At 50.1% G+C, this 21351-nt stretch overlaps 1 protein-coding gene across 1 annotated transcript; it reads left to right on the forward strand.

The window, feature by feature from the left end:
• Positions 1 to 2316: 2316 nt before the first annotated feature.
• LOC123188192 (fatty-acid-binding protein 1) lies at positions 2317 to 14155 on the forward strand. The gene is made up of 4 exons (XM_044600229.1): positions 2317 to 2785; positions 2943 to 3189; positions 13194 to 13285; positions 13853 to 14155. The coding sequence occupies exons 1-4, from the start codon at positions 2440 to 2442 to the stop codon at positions 13990 to 13992; spliced, it is 825 nt and encodes a 274-aa protein (XP_044456164.1). The 5' UTR covers positions 2317 to 2439; the 3' UTR covers positions 13993 to 14155.
• The last annotated feature ends 7196 nt before the right edge of the window (positions 14156 to 21351 follow it).

Raw genomic sequence — 21351 nt, forward strand, 5'->3', positions numbered from 1 at the left:
CAATCACCAAAACTACTTAGGGATAAATATGCCCTTACAACATGCACGAAGACTTTCTTGTTGTCATCGACAAGGTCAAGCCGGTCCGATAGGGAAGCGGAGACATCGACGCGTCGATGGCTCGTTCAGGCAGCAGTATTGTTCGTTTGGTGGTCCATAGACCTCGATTTAATTTTTATTATGTTTGTAGTGCTTTGTACTTGTGACGAACTTTTATAATATTTGAATATTTTTCAAAAAAGGACTTCACTTTTCTTTTGGCAACATGGATGATGCTACTTTGTTTTGTCTTCCGTTGTTTTTTTGAGCTTGGAACATTTCATTCCATTAATCAACATGTCTAGCGACGTCGCTAGCAATAAAAGACCGGACAAAGGTAGGGGCAAGAACCGGCCATACGGCTTGGGGTACAAGCTCCATCTTCGACCCATACAGCGCAAGAGCGTCTGCAACCTTATTACAAGCCCTCGGACAATGAACAATATGAAAAAACTGAAGTTCAAACTAGCAAAAGTCTTTATCTCCCTGAACAATACCCCAATAGAAGAACGATCAAAGTTCGACAACTTGATTGCATGGACCAGCAACGTTGCATCCGTCTCCACCACAACCCTGGTGATGCCTAACTCATGCGCCTTGTATAGAGTAAATATGCATGCTTCAGCTTCAGTTTGCAAGGCATCATGTGCATGCGATATCCTTCCTGCAGCCGCTACCACAACATCACTGTCATGATCTTGAATGACATAGCCCCACCCTCCTAATGATGACGCCGCACAAAAGCTGCCATCAGTATTAATCTTTAGCACACCGTCAGTCGGCTTGGTCCAAACTTCAGATTCCCGCTCAACTGGTTTCTTCTCATGACTGAAGTAAGTCATATATTCAGTAGCTTCAATCCTAATCTGCCAAAGTAGTCCAGTGATGTCTATTTTCTTTCCCTCCATCCACAGTTTTTTTCTTGCATTCCACCACGTCCATGCTAGTGCAATGATGATTGTTTTCCGTTGCAGATCACCCCCCAACAGCTCATGTATTACTTCTTTTGGATCATGCATTGCCATGCACTTAGTACGTACCTCGTCTAGTCCTAATTCCCTCCACAATTGCTTGACCTGTTTACACTGAAACAACAGATGGCTACCATCTTCATCTCTTCTTTTGCAGACTGGACAAAGTGTGTCAATGTCTACTCCTTTCCTCTTCAGATTGGCACATAGGGGAAGGCTGTTGTGTGCCATACGCCATAGGAATTGTTGCACTTTATTTGGGCACGGCGCGTGCCATATGGAACTCCATCTGAAACTGTTGTTGTTGTTGTCCCCATTTGCTTGACCAACCTCACCCGAGTCCACCATCTGAAATTGTCTGCATAACTTGTACGCCGACTTCACAAAGAAACAACCACGATGGTCAAGATGCCGTGCCCAGGCATCTTCCATATCTTCTTTAATGGGCAAAGCTAGGATCAAGTCCGCATCTGGTGCCCAGAATATTGACCGCACTAGCTGTTAGTCCCATGCCACAGAGAATGCGTCCATCAGCTCAGCAGCAGTTGAGACGACAGCGTTCCGGCGATGTGTCATCGGTCTCACGTCCCAGTCTCTAGGAAGCCACGAGTCCTCCCAGATCTTCACTGTCGAGCCGTCACCGACACGCTTGATGACTCCCTTCTTAACCACTTCAATTCCCTGTAAGATACTATGCCACACATACAACATTCCCTTTTGGGTGTAGCATGCAGTATGTCGGTTTCACGGAAATACTTCGCTTTGAGAACTCGAGCACAAAGTGAATCAGGGTGTTCTAACAATCTCCACGCTTGTTTAGTGAGCATGGCCAAATTAAACACATGGAGATCCTTGTATCCCAAACCACCTTCTTTTTTGGAAAGAGTCAACTTCTCAGCGGACAAACAATGTATCTTCTGATCATTATCTTGTTTTGCCCAAAAAATCGGCATATCGTAGCTGCCATCTGTTCACACAACCCCTTAGTGAGATCGGAAACCGACATAGCTGTCATCTTCCGTTGTTATTGGTGGTCCTGTGGTCGATTGAAAACAAAACACTTACAAGTTACTCCCTCTATAAATTAATACAAAAGTTTTTAGATTACCGTGATCTAAAAATACAGAGGAAGTACAAGTCTTGGTCTTATTAGCGGCTACACCCTCCACAACTCTTTCTTTTCACAACACGAACCCAACTGCTTTTTGTCCAAAATCTACATGTTCGTGTTTCGTCCAAAATTAATTCGAAAATTGCAAGACTTTCTGGCTGTGTTTCCGGGTGCCACCCCGCTGCTGCCGTCGCCACGCGCCAACTGCCGCCCGTCCACATCGCGTGCTCCGTCCCCCACGCGGCCACACCACACCAGACACCACAGTACACCGCACAGCACACTGCACGCGCCTCCGGCCTCCGCTCCGCCTCAGCCATGGTGTCCCTCCGCTTCCCCGCCGCCACCTTCGCCCACCTCCCCACCCCGCCGCCTCCCCACCGTGCCGCCATCGCCGCCGCAATTGCCGCCGCCGCGGCTGCGGCAGCCGCAGCCGGCTTCGCCCTGACCGCCAAATCTGCCGGTCGGCCGCTCCCGCGCCCGTCACACTCTGCATCCCTCTGGGCCTCCCTCTCCCTTGCCGACAGCGGCGCCCCCGGCAACGTCGAGCCCCGCACCGGCGCCGCATTCCCCGCCGAGACCGCCGGCGGGCGCCGCCTCCTCGGCGTTGGCCTCCGCAAGACCACCATCCTCGGCCTCAAGTCCATCGACGTCTACGCGTTCGGTAACCTACTAATCAAATTTCCTTCCTTTTTTTACATTGACACCTCTAGTCGCATCGCATATCTAATGTAGAAAAGGAAACTGCAACATCGACACAGATCGTAAAATGCTGTAAACTGCAACGCCGAGAAGAGATTGTGAAATGTTGCTCTGTGCAGGCGTTTATGCGGATGACAGCGATCTGAAGCAGCTGAGGGACAAGTACCAGAAGCTTCCCATCTCTGATCTGAAGGAAAATGATGAGCTGATCAACGATGCACTAGAGCGTGACATTCGTATGACGGTCAGGCTTCAGATAGTTTATGGGAGGCTGAGCATTGGTTCAGTTCGGAGCGCTTTTGAGAAGAGTGTAGGAAGCAGGCTTCAGAAGTTTGGGGGGTCAGACACCAAAGAGTTGCTTCAGAGGTAAATGCAATTCTGGCTCTTGATGATGTGCTCTTGTTGAGAGAAGCAAATATACATCCTTGATACTGGTTTGCAGTTGCAGACTGGCTGGATGCAGTGCTGTCTTCATCCTATGTTTGATTTAGTTATAATTTTTAACCACAGTTATGAATAGTGCCATGGTTATCAAGTTCAGTTTAGGATTGACAAAAGGAACTAGATATCTATATTGCATTTAGTTTCAAACTGGACCTAGAAAGATTTTAGGATGCATATTACATGAATCTCGTGAAGACTCGAACCATTTTTTAGTTAGGTTGTGTGTAATCGAACTGGCCATTATTTTTGCTGTGGATTGTTCACTTTTCTGAAGTTTTGGAGCTCAGGTGGTCGGATTACCTTAATGGCACTTTTTTTTTTGAAAGAGAAAGATGGCTCAAGGCCATCTTTATATTTCAAAGCAGGCTGAAGCCTGGAGTTGTGAACAAAGTCTTGCTAAATGCACCATGGTGCATGGCCACAAGCAGCCTAGAAGGGGGGTGGGGTGGATACATGAGAGGGGGAGGAGGATAGATGCATGCAAGCTTGCATGCGACAGCTTTGCTCTACCCTAAAAAAAATTACGACCCAAGCATCACAGCCCAAGTGTGCAGATCCTCTTTGTCACACTGTTTTGAAGCTCTGCTGGCCCATAAACGTAGCAAGTTAGCAGCATAGGATCGAATGTGGGTCACGCTCCATCTGTTGTCGTTAAAGGTCCGATCATTCCTGGCATGCCACAGAGCGACAGCAGATGCGGCAAAGGCAACATTCCATTTACTGTTGAACTGTAACTGGCTGGCAGCCGCAGTGACGAAAGACTGGATATCTGGGAAGGAGCAAGCTAGGGTGGCCAGCAGCAATTTATCCCATATTGCATTGACATACCGGCATCTTAGCACGAGATGATGGACAGTTTCCAAGGCTGGGCAGAGGTCACAGCATGCGGAGGGAGACACTGCAGTCCAGCCTTTCTTTGTCATGAAATCCCTGGTGTTGAGACGGCCCCAAAGAAGCAACCAGAGGAAGATCCTGTATTTGAGTGGTATGATTGGATCCCAGACCCAGCAAGCATACTCCCAACGCACACCTCTGAAGTTAAGCAGACTGTAAAAATGGCCTGTGCTGAGCTGTTTTCCAAGGAAGAGCGGTGCGCGGGAATCAGGCCTGGAGTTGTCGGGGGTGACATGCGCAATCAACTGCATGAGCCGCGTAAGCTGTAGGGCTGCAGTGTGTGTCAGGTTTGGATGCAGAGACAAGCGCCGGCCCTCCTCTTCATACTGCGACTGCACGGAGCAGAAAGGGTTGCGAGCAAAGGAGAACAGCACCGGGAGAAGCAGTCGCAGCCTGCCTTCAGGAAGCCACTGATCGTGCCAGAAAGAAACAAGGGCGCCACTTCCGACAACGCATCTCGAAGAAGAGATGACTAGAGGGATGCAGGCCTTGAAACCTTTCCAAACGGCAGTGTCCCGCGCTCTGGTATCATGAGGTAGAGAAGCACTGCAGTACTGGGAAGCGAACCAACGGTAGCATGGGATGTCGGATGACTGAAGAATTCTGGCCACGAACTTACATATCATAGCCTTGTTGGGTGCCTCCAGATTTATAATCCCCAACCCACCTTTGATCCGAGGCACCACAACTTTACTCCAAGCCACATTGCACTGCCCTCCTTTCACCTTGTTCTTGCCCTGCCAGAAGAAGGCACGAAGCAGGCCCTCTAGTTTATCCAGTGATTCCTTGGGCCAAGGGAAACATTGCATGAAGTATGTAGGGATGCCAGCTAAAACTGAGTTGATAAGAGTGAGCCTACCACCCCAGGATAGAAAGGAGGCCAGCCAACCAGAAAGCCTACGATCAACTCTGTGAATGACCGGCAGCAGCATTCCATGCTTAATTTTATGAACGGACAGAGGCAGCCCGAGGTAGTTGCATGGGAAAGAGGACACCGGGCACCCTAACAGAGAGGCGATCTCAACGGTTGTACCTTCATCCACACAGATCGGTACGAGCGTACTCTTCTGGAAATTAATTTGTAGGCCGAAGAAATCAGAGAAAGCGGACAGAATATTCTTGATCATGCCCGCCGGCTGCACATCTCCACGGAAGATGATCAGTGTGTCGTCTGCGTACTTTAAGACCGGAAAACAGTCGAGGACGTCAGGCCCCAGCGGGTGCATAAGGTTGCCATTTCTGAAGTGGTGCAGACAGAGTCTCTGGAGGACGTCAGCCACAAGCAAGAATAAGTAGGGTGACAAAGAGTCTCCTTGGCGAAAACCTCGTTTGGCCACAATGGGATCACCCAGCTCTCCGTTGATCAGCACACGAGAATTGCCCGAGGAGAGGAGGGAGTTGATCCACTGGGACCACTTAGAGGGGAAACCTTGAGCCTCCATCACTTGAAAGAGACAGTCCAACTAACCGAATCGAAGGCTTTCCGGAAATCCAATTTCAGTGCTATAACAGGCATCCTCCTTTTATGTGTAGTTTGCACCATCTCCGCGGTCAACACAAAATTCTTAGTGATAGATCTGCCTTGCAAGAACCCTGACTGCAGAAGGTGGACTAACTCCGGGATTCTTCTCTGCAGCCTGTTTGTCAGGATCTTGGACGTCAGCTTAGGCGTGCTGTGCACCAACGAGATAGGTCTGAAGTCAGACATCTCCAGCGGGGTGTCTTTCTTGGGAAGCAAAGTGATGTAGGCTGTGTTGATACCCCCCAAAGGCAGACGATTATTGTGGAAAGCCGTGAGTAGAGCGAGCATGTCGTCCTTCAGAAGAGACATGAAAGCTTTATAGAACTCGTTCGTGAAACCTTCGGGCCCTGGGCTTCTGTTGTTTGGCGACTGGCTAATGGCGCGCACCACTTCAGCCCATGAGAATGTATTGGCAAGCTCCGAAAGGTCAACCATGTCCTCACCAGTGTACAGAACGTTGAGCTGAAGCGTTGGCAGAGAGGGGCTGGGCTGACCCAAAACATCCATGAAGTAGCGAGTTGCAATGGCAAGTTGCCGGCTGTTGTGATAATGCAGCACACCGTCATGGGCAAGGGCCCTGATCTGATTGCGTCGATGTTGTGCGTTGGCAGCCGCATGGAAGAAGCGGCTGTTCTCGTCACCATCGACACACCACCTAAGCTTGGCCCGGCGACGCCACATGGCTGCTTGCCAAAGGATGAGTTGCTCGGCCTTGGCAGTAGCAGCTTCACGAAGAACCACTTCCATCAGAGACAGGTGCCGCTTTTCCTCGACAGTCTGCAGGAAACTGATGACATGTTTGTTGTTAACTAGCAGAGTTTTGAGGCTGGATTTGCGCCGACACCATTGTCGTAGAGCAGCTCTGGTTCTCCTCATCTTGAAGCTGATGAGCGAGGCCGAGGACTTGAACACTCTTGTACCACGGGTCCAGCAGTCCTGAATGATTTCCCTGGCCTCTGGCATCTCGAGCCAGTGGTTCTCGAACCTGAAGAACTTGCTCTTGGGCACGTCGGCGTTGAACTGCAGCAGAATTGGGGTGTGGTCGGAGGTAACTGCAGGTACACAGGCGGCCTGGGACTGCAAAAAACTCAGATTCCACGCCGCATTGACCAGCACTCGATCCAACCTGACGAGAGTGGGACGGGCCCTTTTGTTTGACCATGTAAAAAGTCGATTGTCTATCTGAATGTCATCCAAACCCATCTCTCTGATCCAAGTGTTAAACATGTCCATGAGGCCGCAGTTGAAACGGCCGCAATACTTCTCATGTGCAAAACGGTACATGTTGAAGTTGCCCAAGACGACCCATGGTGTGTCTTCGTCAGCTGCAACCATATTGAGGGCATCGAAGAAAGCAGCCCGTTCCTCTTGCAAGCAAGGTGCATACACAGCAGTGATCTGGAAGGCAGTGTCAGAAGAGGTTGAGTGCATCTTCAGAGTGACGTGGTATCTGTGTGTGTCGATGATCTGGCCTTGAACAAGGGAAGTGTCCCAGGCAACAAGAATGCCACCTGCGGCACCCACAGAGGGGGTGACGGCCTGGCCCTGGAAAGAGGCAGGCAGGAGGGATCGGAGCTTGATCGTCGTGAGGTGAGGCAGTTTGGTTTCCTGCAAACAAACAATGTTGGGGCAGCAAGAGGTTATAGCATCTCGAACAAGGGAGCACTTATCGTCATCACCAAGGCCGCGCACATTCCAGTTTAAAATCTTCATGGTAAAACAGAGAACATACAACCCAGATCATGGAACAGGCAGGTGCTAAGAACACGAGGAACTAGGTAGAGGCACCCGTGGGTGGACACGAAACAGACTAGGACCGGAGTAGCCGAATCCAGATACAAGGGCAAACACACAGCCCGTACCAACACTGACCAACCAACTAACAAGGCGGACGAACAAACATAGGCGAAAGAGTGCATAACTGGGCATAACCAGGCGCAACCAGATGAGAACATCAGCAAGAAGCGAAAGCCTAATCATTGAGGCTGGAGAGGACACGCACAGATGACGCGGACGAGCTGCTGAAGGCCGGGGTGTTGTTGCCGTCTAGCCCTAGCTCTCGCCTACCTCTCCGCAGCTCTCTTGTTCTGCAGCGGACCGAGGTAGAAGAAGGGAAGAAGAAGACACAGGTGGACACAGGAGGTTTCCGGCGCTCGAACGCCACTACCACGAGCATGAACTCGTTCCCAGGCACCACTCCAAGTTACACAGGCCGAGGGAGACCTTATACACGCGCTGCTCACACACCCACGATGCGCACGTACACGCCCCATGATCCGCATGCGCCGCCTGCGCTCACGACGCGCTCCTACGCGCTGGGCGCGGCTAGAACCCGCATGGATCGCTAGCGTCTACCCCTATCCCGTGACTATCTCTAACGAACATGCACTCACGCACACACCTGCGCACGCCCGGTCGCCACAGACCTGGCACGTACGCGTACACTCGCGGGTCACCACGGACCTGAGCATGGCTTATTCCCATCATTCACGCCCTAAGCCATGATCTGCCGTCGCCGGAGTTGGTGCAGCTTCCGTCGTTGTCGTCGTCACGTCGCCATGTATGCCTCCGCAGCGTCTCCGTCACAAGCCTCCGCTCGCTCCCGCTGCAGCAGCCCGCAGTCCCGTGGGCCGCCACGCCGCGTCTCCGTGCCGCGCACCTTCCACGATTGTCGCGCCGAGCCGTCGCGGCCTCTGCGCCACCACGCAGGTCCCTCGCGACCTCCTCGTCTCCGCGACCGCCGTGCCCTTCGCGCGCACTCCCCACGTCGCCGCGCTCCCGGCCCGCGCTCCCGTCGCGCACGTACGCGATCTGCGCAACCAGGTCCAGCGCCTCGACGCGGTCCACGCCCGCGGTCCCGACGCGCCCGACGCGTCCGGTGCGCACCCATAACACGCACCGGTCGCGCCCGGCTCGCCGCCGCGCCTCATTCGCCACGCTCCGCTCGTCTCCAGCTCGCGCCATGATCGCGCTCCGATGCGACCAACGTGGCCGATCCGGCGTGTCCCGGAGCTTGGCCTTCCCTCCGCCGAGCCACGCCGCGCCACCGCAGCCTCTGCGCCACCGCGCAGGTCCGCCGCGGCCGCCGCGCTCTCCGCGCGCCCGGCATCACCGTCCTCCGCCGCCGCACGGGACGAGCGCCATCGCCAGCAAGCTCCTCCGAACCCGATGCTCTGATACCAATTGTTGTTGCCGTCTAGCCCTAGCTCTCGCCTACCTCTCCGCAGCTCTCTTGTTCTGCAGCGGACCGAGGTAGAAGAAGAAGGGAAGAAGAAGACACAGGTGGACACAGGAGGTTTCCGGCGCTCGAACGCCACTACCACGAGCACGAACTCGTTCCCAGGCACCACTCCAAGTTACACAGGCCGAGGGAGACCTTATACACGCGCTGCTCACACACCCATGATGCGCACGTACACGCCCCACGATCCGCATGCGCCGCCTGCGCTCACGACGCGCTCCTACGCGCTGGGCGCGGCTGGAACCCGCATGGATCGCTAGCGTCTACCCCTATCCCGTGACTATCTCTAACGAACATGCACTCACGCACACACCTGCGCATGCCCGGTCGCCATTGACCTGGCACGTACGCGTACACTCGCGGGTCACCACGGACCTGAGCATGGCTTATTCCCATCACGGGGAACCGGCTGAAACTGAAGACGTGGCGGGGGAGGAGCGCGCGGTGACTTGGTCGAGGATGGCAGTCGCATTAAGATCGCAGATCTCCACGATTTGCTTCAGCTTGCTCCTGGTCAGAGGGGAGGGCGTTGACAGCAGTGGCAGCTCGAGGAGGCCTGAAATCGCCGCTGTCTTGACCTTCTTGCGGCGGGACGAGGAACGGCCAGTGCAGCGGGAAGGGCCAGCGCCTGGGTCCGCATCCGCGTCGGACGCCGCCGCCTTGCGCTTGGCTGCACGCTCCACGGAGCCCAAACGCACCCCATCATGCGCATCCCAGAGGCGTCGGCTGCGTCGCGGGGAGATAGCCCCCTCCAAGGCAGGGAGCGCAGCCTCCAGACCGCCGACGGCCCCCTGGCCCCCGTCAGAGGCCGGTACCAGATTCAGATCGAGCGCGCCAGGAGACAAGCCGCGCTGATCATTCGCCTGGCCCACCTGGGGGTCAAGGAGCTGCAGAGAGGAGCTCGTCGGCGGCAGGGTCCCGCGGCGGGTCTCGGCAGCTGCAGAAGACGGTAGCGACGTGGGGGGGGGGGGGGGAGCGCGGCGCACGCGCCATGCATAAGGTCAGTCAGCGCCACAGGCGAGGCTTGACCACAAGGCAGGATACCAGGTTCAGGCCTGGGGATGCGGTTGGCTGGCCGCGAGCAGATGGGCCGGGAGGTGAGAATCTGGTGGGCTTTAAGATGGGCCTGGGCTGGAAAGTAAGCAGCAGCGGGGAGGAGCGGGCCGTCCCCGGGAGAGAGGGGGGGGGCGACCGCGGGCAGGAGGCTGGAAGGCACATTGGGCTTGGGTGGATACTTGCACTCCACTGAAGGCAGCAGAGGCAGGGTGTGGGGGCAAAGGCTGCCATCGAGCAGCTTGGGCCAGAACTTGAAAAGGAGGGACCTGCAACTTTCCCGCGTGAGCTCCTCGGAGGTGTAGCTGAAGCACGGGAAGTAGCCGTCGCCCACGGAGAGCGGCCGCACCGGGATGGTCCCAACGACCGAGCGCCGGTTGGCAAGCTCCAACTTGAAAGAGAACTGCAGCTCTTCAGGGTCGAAGGAGACGGACACCCGCGGCACGCGCGTGTCGGCGGCGAGCAGGGAGGAAAGGAGGCAATGCCTGCCTTCGTCCTCATGGCCGATCTGCGCCACCGTCGGAAGGGAGAAGGTGGCGTTCTTGATGAGCTTTGGTTTGACTGCGACCTTGAGCATGGCGAGGCAGTCCCGGACCGAGGCCATCTCGGGGTGGAGGAAAGCACGAAGGGCCTGATCAGCCATGCCCTCATTGCCCCCAAAGCTGCACAACGCAGGCCGGGGGTGAGCATGCCCCTGTCGTGGCATGGCGTGCTGGAGCGAGCTGCTGGCGCCGCCCCCTTCCACCAGCCCGGTAGGCCGGGGCGGTGCGGTTGGCGCGCCGAGGGAGCGGGCCACATCCCAAATTTCGTTGATGATGACGTTCGCGTAGATGCCATTGCCATCGACGCGATGGAAGGTGAGGTGGTGTGGGATATGGTGGAGGGCTTCGACTTTGACAAGCACGAAGATGGAGGAGAACTTGCTACCATGGAGGCATGCATGCTCAAGCCTGAAGAGATTGGCGAAGCCCGCAACACTGGCAGCGACCCCTCTCCTATTCCACAGCTCCAGCGGCATCTTTTCAAGGGAGATGCTAACAACGCAGCGATAGGAGAAGGAAAAAGCATTGTCACCGGCATTGTGCGGCCGGATCCAGATCTTGCGATTGCCAAGGCAGATAGGACTGGCACGCATGGCGGCGGCCTGCTCGGATTCACGCTGAAAGATAGCAAAGACAGTGCCCACCGAGCAGCCCGCGAACCGAACGACAGAGATGCCAAGCTGGTAGCGGAGGACGCGCTTTAGCCATGCCAAGTAAGCCGGGCGTGGTGGGACGATGTCAACGAGGCAAACGAGAGAGTTTTGGTCGGCGATCATGGGGTAGTGGATGTCGAGGGAGGTGGGGCGACCATGCACCACGGGCTCCATGGCTGGGGGATGGGGGGGGGGGGGCGTGGTCACCAGCGTAGGAGGGTGTAGCGTGGAGGACAAGCGCAGAGGAAGCAGGTGTTGGAGGTGACGAACTATGGGCGAGGGGGGCGGCACTTAAAGAGGGGCTGGGCTGGGGTGAGCGCCGGGGGCGGAGAGAGCATTGAAAGCTGACATGACCGACCAGGCGGCAACACCAGCAAACGACGGGATCCCGGCAATCCCGCCGACGATGACTAGGAGAGGCAGCGGAAGCAACGTTTGTGCGGGTTTTTAGGCTTAGCAAATCTGTAAAGCAGATTTGGCGTGGCGCGCGAGGCAGCGGAGACGGACGGCCTGGTGGAGAGCAAGGCTCTTTTGTATGGCGCATCACCATGCACAGACAGAGAGGCGAGCTGGGGGCGCTGGGGTCAGCCGAAGCGCTGCAAGCAGATCCCGCAGGATCCGAGCCGTAGACGGCTGGGGATTGGCCCTGGGGCGGCGGCGACGCCAGCGTGGCGACAGCGCTAGGGGAGGGCAGGTGCACAGAAGTATGATGACCCTCGGGCTGGGCGCTGCCATAAGCGTCGCAGCCCCGGGTTGCAGCACACTGGCCCCCGAAAACCTGGGCACGCGGGGAGGAGACGCTCGATGGGCTGCAAGCCGAGTCCGAAGCGGACGGAGCCGGCCCTGGACCAAGGATCGATGGCAGGAGAGAGTTGACGTGCCAAGCTTGTCGCTTCGTCACATGGCATGCAGAGCGCATAGAGCGTGACACCTCGAGGAGACCGGAAAGGGCCAAACTGGAAAGGGACATGTCGATCGCAATGATGCCCGACCTCCAGGAACCGCGGAGCACGATCTCCTTGGCGATGGACGTATGCGCAACTTGGAAGAGGAAAGAGCCAGGCTGGAGATGACGAACTTGGTAGCCGTTGGCGAAGCCACCGAACCAGCTGACCAGCATGGAAGCGAAAAAACTAGGGGCAAGAAAGACGCCTTCGTTGCGGACGACGGCAAGGATGCCGGCGGGCCGGCGAGGGCCAGCCACCTGTGCCACCGTGCCGCAACCATACTTGGCCAACATGGCATCCTCGAAGCTGCTGCCGTGCATGGCCAAGGCGCAGCCCGACGAGGCAACGGAGGGGCGCGAGGCGGGCGGAGGAGAAGGAAGGGAGGCACGACCAGGGCTGCAGCTTAAAGAGCACCAACGAAGAGAGCAAACCAGATGAACGACGTACCTCGGGAGTGGACGACTAAAGTGTGGGTTCGAGAAGGGACCCCAGGCTGCACGACGGAGCTCCGTGAAGGTGGCTGTCATGCGCGGACGGGGGCACACGGCAGGAAGGTGGACGCCGCGCCCACGTGGGCGGCGACGGGTGCGGTGGCTGCCGGTGCCGGGGTGGCGGCCGGCAGGGAGCTCTCGTCTACCCAACGCTCTCGTCTACCTCGGTGGAGAAGGGAGGCACGACCCTGCTGGACTGTACCTTAATGGCACTGACACAATGTTGGCACTTGATCATAACTGCCGTTGTTAATAATCCATCTACAATGTAGGGCTGTTAGAGACCTGAATGTGTTCCGTTTCATACTGAAGGAAATTTCTTATTCTGGTGCTACAACTAAGGAGCTTTGGTGTTACATGCCAAAACTGTTATCTGACCAGTATCTTTTATAATCGGCCAACTTAGTCCTGAAATATTCAGACTATATTTGCTGAAGTGTGTCAGTGTTGGTTTACTTGGATGATACTTGCTCCATTGTTGTGTTTAATCATATCGTCCAATCTTAGCATATCCTATGCTCGCCAAGTTCAACTATCAATATCTAATTTTCTCATCTGATTTTGACACCTTGATCTTCTGCAGTTTTGTTTCACTTTTCAAGGATGAGTACAAATTACCAAAGGGATCTGTAATTGAGCTTTCGAGGGAATCAAATCACGTTCTTAAAATAAGCAGTAAGTCGTTCTGTTTTCGTTTCCCTTTATTTTTAGATGATATGATTTGTGTTGATGGAAGAAAGGAAAGATTTTAAGAGTCAGAAAGATATGTGGGTTATTCACAATGAATTGGCTTGTATTCAGTATCCGAGTACCAGTCAGCATACACTTGCTTTTCTTCACTCATTTGATTCATGTATTCGACATGGAGATTACTGAAAGGAATAATGAAATCAATCTATTATTGTTAATAACTTATACATTTTTCATTGTATTTGCTAATACTTGAAAAAAAGTCCAGCAAATGGTGACTACTTGCACTAATAACGGTAAAAGCTGTATAGAATTTTTGGTACGAACAAAAGCTATATTGACTCCATTTATTGTGTGGAATCTACTTTTGGGTATAAACCATCACTGCTGCTCGTTCTTAGAAAGTAAGGATTCCACTTGTGGCATTTGTATGCAATGGTAAAGATCCTCATTATGTTCCATACGGTATTTCTTTCACCTACCTATGACTTTCCTATGTTCATTAAAAGGTTATTACAAGTCTTGATTAATAAGATCTTCATTTATGTGTAGTTGAAGGAGAAGATGTGGGAAGTATCCAGAACAAGCTCTTGTGCCAGTCTATCTTAGATCTTTACATTGGAGACGACCCGTTTGACAAGAATGCGAAAAACAACATCCAAGGAAGTTTGGCTAGCATTCTTAAAGCTTAGAAGTAGTGCTCGAATTTAAGTGACACTAAGTTCTGTAAAGAAGTTGTCATTTTAGCTCCAAGAGCACTCTAATGCCTCTCCAAACATTTATGGGAACGAGTTGCCTTCTGGCCCTAAATTCCTTTCGGTCAAAGGAATAAAACTATGCTAACTTAGGTTTTCATCTTGCGTGACATTTCAGTGGCTTTTACTCAGTTTGACGATTACATGACATGATTACAAGAAAGCATTAAAAATTACTACTCCCTATGTAAAACTAATACGATTACAAATTACTACTCCCTATATAAGACGTCACAAGAAAGCATTAAAAATTGGCGGGGGGGGGGGGGGGGGGGGGGGTGCTGGAAGTTTGTTTATGATCAATGACAGTATACCTTAAGGGACCAATGATCATTCGAGTGTATTTCCAGACTATATCCCAAGAAATGGAACTAGGAAGATGGTTGCTGACCATAGTTCTTGAGCGACAAAGCTAAGACATATATTTATCGTTTAGTGATCAGTATCACGATGAGTCTATGGGTATGCCAATACTATCACAAGGGTTCAAAGATGAGTGGTGATGCTTTTCTTGCTATGTGCATCGAGATCAAACTCCAAACCATCTCAACCATTTCCCTCTCACTCTAATTCATCTTAGTGTTCGAAGCCACCGAGGAACATCCATTTCGGATCATCTGATCCATTTCAAAGATAGTCGTTGCAAACCCTAATCCATCATGACAACTCCATTCGGTGCCACCGGAGGACTTATGTAAGCCTATGTACCCCCGCTCAAATATTCCAAACCAACTCGGTTGGATATTCCGAACAATGTCCAGTAGCGTGTGCGGGTGAACCAATACTATTCGGAGCTTCCAGATGAGTTTTGTTCGAACCCTCCAGGTTACTTGAAAGTTGCCTCTTTTAGTTTAGTTGAGGCCTTCGAGCAAATCGTCCAGCTCCTTCGAACTACATGAAAAAGTGTGTAATGATCAATTATATCTAAGGGTCTCTCTCTCGCACACTGATGTCTACTACACACTTCTATTCTTATAGACATTGTTGGGCCTCTAATACGTCCTAAACATATATATAATTTTTGCTTGCTTCATCCTATAATGATATCATAATGGTATAGTTTTGGCATCAATTTTCATCATTTTCAGGACTAAACTATTAATCAGTGCCAATTGCTAGTTGTTGTTTTTTAGACTTTTCAGAGAAACAATTTTTTGAAGACAAGAAAAAGAAATTAAATGTTAAAGAAGTTTCGGGACAGAATGATGGAGGGGCCTGGACCCACCTGGGGGGCATCGTGGGTGGTGATTTTAGACTTCAAGAGTCGGCTTTCTATTTTTTGTATGAATAGACCCCACACCCTTTAGTGGGAGGTGATTTGAAGATATGTTTTTTATATCAGAACTATACCTTTGAGAATGCATTTGCTGCTTGAATTACCTCTCTTTTCTCTAAACCTACTGAGAGATAGAGATAGAGATAGATAGAGAGAGAGAGAGGGAGGGAGGGAGGGAGGGAGAGAGAGGGGGGGGGGGGGAGGGAGAGAGAGAGAGAGTGTGTGTGTGTTAATTGCAGACCTTGTTTGGGAGTTCATCCAAGTGGCCTTGCTTTTGCTTGTTACTCTCATAAGTTGTACGCCTCTTAGACGGTTAGTGTCACTGAGACCCTTTAAGTGTGCAAAGAAACCAAGAAGTTTGTACAAGGCTTGAAGATTGTCTTTTTGTGAATATCTACCCTGAGTGAGCCTTCCTGAGTGATTGCCATGGTGGAATAGATGAGTTAGATCCTCTATGATCTATATTGATGAACTTATGGTTTTATGTACAAACCACCCCGCCACCAATAATCCAAACCTTGGGGGAAATCCCCATGTTTTTCTCATTGTGTTCCCTTAATTCTTTACTTATTATTACAAGTTCTGCATCTGTTCTTAGTTTCGTAGGCATTTTTTTAACATCTCAACACCCCTTTATTAGCTAGTAATCAAAACAGTATCACTTACAAGCAAAGGAGTGACGGCCTCGGGTGCCTCAACAAACCAAGAGTTTGGGGGTGGGGTGGGGGGGGATTTGCAAAGTCTAGCTAGTTCATTTGCAACAACATTAGCTTCTCTATGGCAGTGTTCATACCGCACATGAGAGAAGTCCCTGACCATATGATGACAATCATCAAGAATAGCAGCCGACGTTCCTGAAGAATTACCTCCATCTCGCATTGTTTAGATCAGATCAATATTGTCTAAATTTACTATCAACTTGTTGCAGCCCACGGACGTTACCAAGTTCAGTCCAAACCGAAGGGCAAGAGCCTCGACCATGAACACATCCATGCAAACACCAACAACATTATTGCTTGCTGCTAGGAAATTACTAGCACTATCACGCAGAACATCTCCAACCCTGCCTTGGAGCAAATCCGGATCAAATGAGGCATAGGTATATCCCGACGGCGGTCTTGACCACAGGTTCCTTTTCTCCTCAGCTGACTTGGCCGCCGCAACAATAAAATTCTTAGCAAGGGCTCGGATTGAAAGAACAATCTGTCGTGGTTGTTTTGTTTGCTCACCATGCGCAATTTTCCTTCTCTCCCACCACAGAAACCAACAGGTGATGATTAAGTTTTTCTGACAGAAAGACTGTAAGGAAACCCCATACAGTATAATTGGTGCAACAAACCTAAATTGCAAGTACCATGCCTTGAACCTGGGTGGGTGGGAAGGCATCAGCCCCTTCCCATCACTAGGCTATGCCTTAGTCTGCAGGTGACGGTTAAGTTACCATTCTTCTGACCAAGGACTATAGTCTCGTCCACCGGAAGAGACAGGAGATGTTCCAGGACCGCTTCTCCCACTCGATCGACTGTACATATTTTCTGAATGATGATATCCAAACCCAATTTCTTCCATACTTCTTTTTGCTTTGTTGCATCAGAACAACATGTGCTTCATACTTTCAGCATTTTCACACGCCGGGCGTTTTGTCATAATTTTTAGATGCCTATCCGCGAGACCGACTCGACAGGGAAGAGTGCCATGTAGCATTCTCAATAGGAAGATCCTCACCTTAGTAGGGCAGGGCAGTTTCCGCAAAAATTCCCAAATTGGATTGGGTGCAGCAGCGCTCAGGGAGTTTCTCCTTGGGGCTTTATGTTCATAGTGACTCCGCCACACCTCTAGATAGGTCGGTTTGACTGAAAAGATGCCATGTTTTGAAGGGTGCCAAGCAACAAAATTAGGCATGTCAAAGGATGGTAGTGGAATGGTTAGTATCCGATGAACGTCAACCGGCCAAAAGGTTTGCTCCACCAGCATCGCGTCCCAATGGCCTGTTGTAGGATCAATCAAGTCTTGAACCTTGGACAGCAGATTATTACCTCTTGGAATAATCGGTAGCCTAGAGGGTGATTGAGGAATCCAAGCATTCGACCAAATGTTTACTTCGTGTCCATCTCCAATTCGCCATATGTGCCCGAGTTTTAGAGTTTTGACCCCCTCCATAATACTTTGCCAAGTGTATGAGGATTTCTTGTTCAAGGGTGAACTCAACAAATCACCATCAGGGTAATACTTGGCTCTAAGTATTGTTGCACATAAGGACTTAGGGTCGTCCAACAAATGCCATGCTTGTTTCACCAGCAGAGCCAGATTAAAGCAATGAATGTGACGGAACCCCATTCCACCATCTTTCTTTGGAATACACATTTTCCACCAAGCGGACCAGTGGATTCTCCTATGACCGGCATCATCACCCCACCAAAACTGCGCCATCGTGTCTGTTATTCCCTTACAATTTTTTAGGGATTTTGAAGACCGACATTGCATAAGATGGTATGGATTGAGACGCTGATTTGAGAAGTTCCTCTTTCCCTCCCAGTGATAGAGCCTTTTCTTTCCATCCCATTAATCTCTGAATAATTCCGTTAATTAGGTAATTATAACAGTCACTCCCATCCAGCCCTACATTGGCTGGGAGCCCCAAATATTTACCATTTAAGCTTTCTGTCATAATCTCCAAGGTGGTGCAGACATGTGCCCTGGTCTCAATAGGTGTACTTGGACTGAAGAAAATACTTGATTTGTCTACACTCACTTGCTGTCCAGATGCCAAACAATATGTGTCAATAATTCCTTTCAAAGTTTCCTCATTCTGGATGTTTGCTTTCATCGGGATGAGCGAATCATCTGCAAATAAAAGGTTAGTCAAAACCAGTGCATCTCCATGCACTTTAACACCCTCTAGAGCTCCAGTATGTTCAACATGCGATAGTAGGGCAGACAAGCCCTCTGTACAGAGAAGGAAAAGATAAGGGGAGAGGGGATTGCCCTGTCTCAACCCGCTAGATGGCTTGAAACTTTATGTTTCCTATGAGTTGAAATGCATCCTGTACTGCATGGACTTGACACATTGCATACCTAGCTCAACCCAACTTGCATTAAAGCCAACTTTTAGCACGATAGCTTCCAAAAATGCCGATTCCACACGGTCATACACCTTGTGCATATCAAGTTTCACTGCACACCATCCTTCCCTCCCTTTCTTCTTGTTCTTTATTTCATGCAGACTCTCATACGCAATTAGAACATTATTAGTTGTAAGTCTTCCAGGAACAAAGGCACTCTGGGTGGGAGAAATGATTCTGGAAGCAAAGGCTTAAGGCATGCAACGAAATAACCTTGTAAACTACATTGCATAGACTGATTGGACGAAATTGTGTTACCTTCTCTGGGTTGTTGTTCTTAGGTATCATGACAATGACTGTATCATTCCAACCAGGGGGAGTTGTGCATGTGTTAATGGCCTGGAGGACTTCCTAAACTAAATCATCTCCAAGCATTGGCCAGAACCTTATATAATATATGGAGTGAAGACCATCTGGGCCCGTGGCCTTGAAATCTCCTATATCAAACAAGCCTTTTCTCACTTCTTCTGCCAAAAAGGTGTCGTAAGCACATTGTTCATTTCATAGGTAACACGCCTTTGCACCCTCGAGATAACTGTAGGATCAGGATCAACCACCTCTGAGTCAAACAATTCAAAAAATATTCCCTGATAGTGTTATTTAATGGATCCATTCCTTGGTGGCATACACCATTATCATCCATCAACTTTTTGATCTGATTACGCTTCTTTCTTGCAAACGCAGTCTTCTAGAAGTAGGTTGTGTTTCTGTTGCCATGCAGCAGCCAATTTGCTCTCCCTCTTTGGATCCAATACATCTTCTCTTGATCCAAGAGGTTCTCTGTCAATACCTGTACTTCCTTTAGTCGCGCCCGACTCTCAGAATTTTGGGTGCCCGATTTCAACTTCTCCAACTCCTTCTTCAATTTATTGATCCGTTTCTTTGGTCCTTTCAGTGTATATCGATCCCATGCATGGAGATTAGCATGCACATCTCGAGTTTTGTTTGCCAAAGAGGGACTGATTTATACTACACAACTTATTCTTGTATACTCGTGTTGGGCCTTCAAGCGTAGAGATATGTAGGACAATATCAATTTTCCCTCAAGTGGATGAGCTAAGGCTTATCAATCCATGGGAGACGTAGGATGAAGATGGTCCCTCTCAAACAACCCTGCAATCAAATACAAGAAATCTCGTGTGTCTCCAACGCACCAAATACAATGGTAAATTGTAGAGATGGTGATACAAGTGTAGTATTGATAATAGATATAGCTTTTTGTAATCTGAAAATATAAAAACAGCAAGGTAGCAAGTAACAAAAGTGAGCACAAACAATATTGCAATGCTTAGAAACAAGGCCTAGGGTTCACAATTTCACTAGTGGAATCTCTCAACAGTGCTAACATAACTGAATCATATAACAATCCTTCAACGTGCGACAAAGAGTGATGACCCACAAGTATAGGGGATCAATCGTAGTCCTTTCGATAAGTAAGAGTGTCGAACCCAACGAGGAGCAAAAGGAAATGACAAGCGGTTTTCAGCAAGGTAATTTCTGCAAGCACTGAAATTGTCGGTAACAGGTAGTTTGATAGTAAGATAATTTGTAAGAGCAAGTAACGGTAAATAAAGTGCAGCAAAGTAGCCCAATACTTTTTGTAGCAAAGGATAGGCTGGAACGGTCTCTTATAATAAGCAAAGTGTTCTTGAGGGCACACGGGAATTTCATCTAGTCACTTTCATCATGTTGGTTTGATTCGCGTTCGCTACTTTGATAATTTGATATGTGGGTGGACCAGTGCTTGGGTGTTGTTCTTACTTGAGAAAGCCTCCCACTTATGATTAACCCCCTCGCAACCATCCGCAACTATGAAATAAGAATTAAGATAACAATCTAACCATAGCATTAAACATATGGATCCAAATCAGTCCTTTACGGAATAACGCATAAACTAGGGTTTAAGATTCTGTCACTCTAGCAACCCATCATCTAATAGCTACTCCACAATGCATTCCCTTAGGCCCGTGTCATGTACTCGACATTCACATAACACCACTAAGGTAATCACAACATACATATCATCAAAATATCGAACGAATATCAAATTCACATGATTACTTGCAACATGACTTCTCCCATGGCCTCAAGAACAAAGGCAACTACTCACAAATAATATCCATGCTCGAGATTAGAGGGATATTAAATAGCATAATGGATCTGAACATATAATCTTCCACCAAATAAACCATCTAGCATCAACTACAAGATGTAATCAACACTACTAGTCACCCATAGGTACCAATCTAAGGTTCTGGTACAAAGATTGAACACAAGAGGTGAACTAGGGTTTTGAGATGAGATGGTGATGTTCAATATGTTGATGAAGATTGGCCTCCAAAGATGAGACGGTTGTTGGTGATGATGATGGCTTCGATTTCCCACTCCGGGAGGAAACTTCCCCCCAGCGGAATCGCTCCATCGGAGGGCAAAAGTGCTCCTACCCGAGTTCCGCCTGGAGACGGCGGTGCTCCGTCCTGAAAGTCCTCTCTTTATTTTTCTAGGTCAAAATACCTTATATACTAGAAGATGGGCACCGGAGGTGGGCTAGGGAGCCCACCACCTACCAGGGCACGCTTGGAGGGTCTGGCGCGCCCTGGTATCTTGTGGCCACCTGGCTGCCCCTCTTTGGTAGTTCTTCTCTCCAATATTTATTATATATTTCAAAATAATTCTTTGTAAAATTTCATCTCATTTGGAGATGTGCAGAATAGGTATCTCTGACATAGCTTTTTCAGGTCCAGAATTCCAACGGCCGGTATTCTCCCTCTTTGTGTAAACCTTGCATATTATGAGAGAAAAGGCATTGGAATTACTCCACAAAGTGTTGTAAAGCATAAAAAGACTATATATAACAGTAGGAATACATGATTTAAAATGGACGTATCAACTCCCCCA

This window comes from Triticum aestivum, chromosome 2A (assembly GCF_018294505.1).
Source record: "Triticum aestivum cultivar Chinese Spring chromosome 2A, IWGSC CS RefSeq v2.1, whole genome shotgun sequence".
NCBI classification, from domain to species: Eukaryota; Viridiplantae; Streptophyta; class Magnoliopsida; order Poales; family Poaceae; genus Triticum; species Triticum aestivum.